We start from the raw sequence: 6000 nt of genomic DNA on the forward strand, positions 1-6000 counted from the left end.
ACCAAGACCAAAAGACAACCCTCAGAATGGGAGAAAACATTTGCAAATGAAGCAACTGACAAAGGATTAATCTCCAAAATTTACAAGCAGCTCATGCAGCTCAATAACAAAAAAACAAACAACCCCACCCAAAAATGGGCAGAAGACCTAAATAGACATTTCTCCAAAGAAGATATACAGAATGCCAACAAACACATGAAAGAATGCTCAACATCATTAATCATTAGAGAAATGCAAATCAAAACTACAATGAGATATCATCTCACACCAGTCAGAATGGCCATCATCAAATAATCTAGAAACAATAAATGCTGGAGAGGGTGTGGAGAAAAGGGGACACTCTTGCACTGCTGGTGGGAATGTGAAATGGTTCAGCCAATATGGAGAACAGTATGGAGGTTCCTTAAAAAGCTACAAATAGAATTACCATATGACCCAGCAATCCCACTACTGGGCATATACCCTGAGAAAACCAAAATTCAAAAAGAGTCATGTACCAAAATGTTCATTGCAGCTCTATTTACAATAGCCCGGAGATGGAAACAACCTAAGCGCCCATCATCGGACGAATGGATAAAGAAGATGTGGCACATATACACAATGGAATATTACTCAGCCTTAAAAGAAATGAAATTGAGCTATTTGTAATGAGATGGATAGACCTAGAGTCTGTCATACAGAGTGAAGTAAGTCAGAAAGAAAAAGACAAATACCTTATGCTAACACATATATATGGAATTTAAGGGGAAAAAATGTCATGAAGAACCTAGGCGTAAGACAGGAATAAAGACGCAGACCTACTGGAGAACGGACTTGAGGATATGGGGAGGGGGAAGGGTGAGTTTTGACAGGGCGAGAGAGAGTCATGGACATATACACACTAACAAACGTAGTAAGGAAGATAGCTGGGGGGAAGCAGCCGCAAGGCACAGGGATATTAGCTCGGTGCTTTGTGACAGCCTGGAAGGGTGAGATGGGGAGAGTAGGAGGGAGGGAGACGCAAGAGGGAAGACACATGGGAACATATGTATATGTATAGCTGATTCACTTTGTTATAAAGCAGAAACTAACACACCATTGTAAAGCAATTATACCCCAATAAAGATGTTTAAAAAATAAAAAAATAAAAAAAAAAAATTAAGAAAAGAAAAATACTCCTGGCTTTTCCAACTACAAAAAAAAAAAAAAAAAAAAGTTCATATTCATTTAAAATACAGTTTATACATGAGTAGGGACAGAAAAGAGTAAGCCTTCTTTGGTTGATAAAAGAGGAATACTTTGGTAATAAGAACACTAAATTTGTTTGAAAGAAATTAAAGATATGAATATTCATGAGAAGTATTTTTGGAGTGGGAGAGGAAAGGAGATAGCATTTTTAGAATGTGAGTATAAAGTAATACAATTTCCTGGAGAATTTATCTTAGATGAGTAGAGGGTGCCCACATTCATCCCCTACTGAGAAATTAGGAGAAGTAAGTAACTGAAAATCCTTCTGTTTCTTACAAGGAAAATGTAATGATGGTGACTTCTGAGAGTGAGGGTTGGGATTAGGTCACTTTAAAATGCTGCTCTGTGCATTTCTTTGTTCTTCCATTTTCTGTAAGCAAGTGTAATGTTTAAGAATCAGGAAGTCATTGACAGTAGGTGATGAGTTAAATAGCTGATGTGTATCATGAACCCATTGTTGTTTTCAAATTTAAATGTTGGTCTCTTTTGACATATGTTAATATGGAAAAGTGTAAAAAACAAAAAAAACCTTCCAGACTTTCATAGTTATTTTATCTCTGTTAGATTTACCTGTGATATTTGTTTTCTTTTATATGAGGCTTTGTACAGTCTGAATATATTCTACCAACCAAGAAATATATCTTAGGAATAAAGAAATAAAGCATTCTAGGAATTATTTTTAAAATAAAATGTAATGATAAATGTTTTAGCTAGAGTAGTTTGTCCATTTCTTTTCTGTAATGCTTTTTAGGTTAATGAGAAGCTGCTCGATTATTCTATTTCATATATCACACATTTTCTTCCCCTGAAATGTTTGACAGCTCCAGCAAGAAGCAGCTGCTAATTTTAAGCAGGAAATCTAAACAGCTACCTTTCCAACAAACTCTGTAATAGGCGTCCTGCACAATTTAAAGAGCGTAAGACTTTCAAAGAATAAGCAAGTTATTCTGTTTTATAGTCTATTTAGAAAAACAGAGCCATCAAATCCCAAAGGCCTAATCTCAGTTTTTATGTTGTAGTGTTACTTTCACACCCAGAATGATTTAAGTTCTGCCATCCTCAAAACCAACCATGGTTAAGCATTTTCTCTGTGCTAGGAAGCTGAATAGAATTTTCTTTCGGTTTTTTTTTTTGGAAGTGCTTGGAAAAATCTCAAGGATGTTTTGCATAAAATTTGTACAGAGGTCTTCTTTATTTACATTGTTATATCATCATTTTGTATGATAGAAAATAAAACAAAGCATATTTGATTAACCTTTTTCTCAAAGAGTAGAAGGAAAACTAACTTTAACCCATTTATGATTCAGGGGAATGTATTAGCCAGTGTTTTTTTCAGAGAAACAATCAATAGGAGATACATATGAAGAGATTGTTAAGGCTTGGTGATTCCAAAATCTGCAGAAGGGGATGGCCGGCTGGAGACCCAGGAAAGCCAGGGATTCAGATGAAGTCCAAAGGCAGTCTGCTGGGGAGGCTGGTCTTTTTGTTCTGTTCAGGCCTTCAGCTGATTGAATGGGGCCCACTCACATTATGGAGGGCAATCTACTTTACCCAGAGTTCATCAGTTTAAAAGTTAATCTCAGCCAAAACCAACCTCCAAGTTGGCACATTAACTATCAGAGAATCTTTTAATATTGCTGAAATTTATATTTTCCTGCTGAGTTGTTCTTCAGGACTGTCCTTAGACCTAAGGAGGGCCCTGCTTTGGGTCCTTCCTTTTAGAAGGTCCTGCTTTGGCCCTCATCCAATCACGTCCCTCCTCACAGGGCAAGACCGAGGGACCAAAGTTGTGCATTCACCAGGAGCCCAAGCCCCCATTCTAGACCACCTTTTAGTTACTCAAGTCCCTGGAATTCCTTACCCAGATAGCTGCAAGCCTGTTTCCAGGGCCTACGTGGGCATCTCCCCCAAAGTGTACATTCGTGACTGTGTGGACTCTGCTCACCATTACTTCTACAGGGGCCTGTGGGTGGCTGTTAGGAGGCAGGGGATGCCTAGATGTGTGAGCTACCCTTGTGCAGGTGAGGCCCTCAACACAGAATGGAGCCTGGGGTAGCAGAAGCGGGGTGGGCTGAAGGCCATGTGCCTCTTTTCCGTACTCTGCCATGTTCAGGCAGTCTCTAAGGTGTCCAGAATGCTAAACGAGAGCTTCCAAGCCAGTGCAAAGGTATATTTATCAAGATAGTAGGAGGCAACAGTTTTTATAGTCACTTTATTAGCTTGATTTATAACCTTTAACTACTCAGGTGTATGATATATGGGTCTCCATTTGTACATTTGCCCCAGACCTCAGATATCAGAGGCAGATCTTTCCCACTAAGGCTGAGCAAATTCAGAGAATTAGAAGTTGATTATTAAATTTGAAATCTGAAAAGTGTGTTATAAAATCAGGGTGGTGGTTATACCTCAGGGAGAAGAGGTTATGATTGGGGAAGTGCCTGGCATGTTCCATTTCTCGACTTGGGTGTTGGTTACATAGATGCTTATTCTGGTTATCTTGGGCTTTGTGCATTCTCTGTGGAGAATGGATCTCTCTTTAAATGTCTTTTTAAACCTTTAAAAATGTATTATGCTTAATTAGGAAAAAATCTTATATCTCATAAAAACTTTTCAATCTTGTCTTCCACAGGTTATGTCTGTTCTAGGAATCTTGGCCCAGTCATCAAAAGAGAAAAATTAATTTAAACACTTTAGAAGACAGCTAAATACATTATATAATGTCTCTCTCTGTGTGTACCTACGTACATGTGTGTGCATGTATCTATGAATATGTGTTTTGGATTTTTGTTCTCAAGGCCTCAGCCAAAGAAGAAACTGAAAGAAAACCCCCTCTCCTCTCTTCACATCTCAGTAGTTCGCATGGGTTAATGACAGAAAATTTTTCAAGAATGTCTTTTTTTCTTATTTGACTCTTAAGTCTGTGGTTTGTTTATCTGAAAGAACAGGCAATAACAATAAAGGCAAAGAGGAGTATTCCTCTGGTTCTATAATTTCATGTTAAAAGAAAACCATTCTGGATATAGTTTCCACATCTAACGTTTCATTATAACAGAGACTCTATTCTTATCTTTCAGGTGTCATTTTTCACTGAATAAAGGAAGTAATGAAGAAGGTATGGTATATGCTGGTTCTTGAGGAGCTAGATATGTAAATTTATTCATTTACAGTAGTGGAGACCCCAAAAAATACAATAGATTAATTTAAAAATTATATAAACTAAGTAAGTACTTTTTTAGTCATTATAATTTTCAGATGAAATCAATTATTTCCCTAATTTCAGAAAATAAGGAACATGTTTTATTACTTTTAGGCTAGAAAGTAGTTTGATTGTGCAGTGATGGTTGGTGAAGTACTGAGGTCCCAGCTAGTTCTGATAAATTTTAAGCCTCCAAATGTCTGCATTTAGGAGACTTTATTAATTATCTATCATCATTTTAATGAATCACTCATTTTAACTAAAGATCTTAAAATCAAAATTTATAGTAGGATTAAAAATAGCATTTTTTAAATTACCATTATTTGAAGCTGTTTTGAGAAACAAGTAAAAATGTTCTGTAGTAAAAATTTCAAAATACAAGCATGTGCATGTATCATTTGCCTTTTAAAATATTGCAAGGCTTTTTTGCCTTTTTGTTTTAATATGAAACTTTAGAAGAATATTCAACTTGCAAGTTTGGAGGAAAAATGAGAACTATTTACTATGAATCGAGTTGTAAGATGTTTAGAAAGGAGCAAATGTATAGACATGATTTCGTGGGAAAGCAAACTATATTCCTTATATGGGAAACTAACACATTGTTTCTTTGCAATACTATCCCATTTTGGGTATTTGACAGGCAGTCAGATTTTACAGTACAGGGTTTTCCTAGACCTTTCATGCCGTAGCTAGGACACTAGCTTCAGTACTATTCAATAAAGACTAAAGTGACCCAGTAAGGTAGGAAATAAAGTGGGAAGGCTCTAGAATATAAGGCCTTAGCCAAATGAGAGAACTTAGGATGGGAGTTTAAAGGTGAGTGGCTTTAAATATAGAAATGTGTCATACTCAGTTCTGATTGTTTTTATCTGCCTAAATCTTTCCGAAAGGTCTAAATTAAATTTGTCTTATCCTCCTTTCCTCCCCCCCTCCCTCTCCACCCCTTCCCTAACACCCTGCTTCCCCCATTTTTAAACACAGATCAAGTATGGCACTTCCTTGGCAAGTGATGAGAACATTTGAAGTTCTGCCATCAGGATTCCAGTCTCTAAAAACTCCAAGACTCCATCTCCCCCAAGTGCTAGAAACAAGCAGATCTATGAGAATTTGCTAACTTCCTTTTGAAACTTTTTTTTTTTTTCAAACTTTCTGGGATATGCACAGTGTAAATAAACATTTAAATTTTTGAATTAGTCTCCTTTGGATATTTATTGATGTGAAAAGATGTTGTTGAATTTCATAGCAAAAATTTAGAAGCATTGAGTTTCACCAGTTCCAATTTGCATGCCTGAAGGAACCCAAAGATTTTATTACCTTTTTTTTTTTTTTTTTGGTACGTGGGCCTCTCACTGTTGTGGCCTCTCCCGTTGCGGAGCACAGGCTCCGGACGCGCAGGCTCAGCGGCCATGGCTCACGGGCCCAGCCGCTCTGCGGCATGTGAGATCTTCCTGGACCAGGGCGTGAACCCGTGTCCCCTGCACTGGCAGGCGGTCTCTCAACCACTGCGCCACCAGGGAAGCCCTATTAACTTTTATTTCTGTGAGTTAATATAAAAATAATAAATTTAGTAAGTTAAT

The 6000-nt window shown here is 37.3% G+C and overlaps 1 protein-coding gene across 2 annotated transcripts in view; it reads left to right on the plus strand.

Moving 5' to 3' along the window:
• Positions 1–5613, plus strand: part of PPA2 (inorganic pyrophosphatase 2) — a 99720-nt gene extending 94107 nt beyond the window's left edge. For both annotated transcript variants that reach the window (XR_004349895.1, XM_032631829.1), the window contains 2 exons: positions 4302–4339; positions 5405–5613. Coding sequence is in view for 1 of the 2 variants with exons in the window: in XM_032631829.1 (XP_032487720.1) it covers positions 4302–4322 (21 nt within the window). In the remaining variant the exon portion in view is untranslated. The remainder of the gene's footprint in view (positions 1–4301; positions 4340–5404) is intronic.
• The last annotated feature ends 387 nt before the right edge of the window (positions 5614–6000 follow it).

This window comes from Phocoena sinus, chromosome 5 (genome assembly GCF_008692025.1).
Source record: "Phocoena sinus isolate mPhoSin1 chromosome 5, mPhoSin1.pri, whole genome shotgun sequence".
Taxonomy (NCBI): Eukaryota; Metazoa; Chordata; class Mammalia; order Artiodactyla; family Phocoenidae; genus Phocoena; species Phocoena sinus.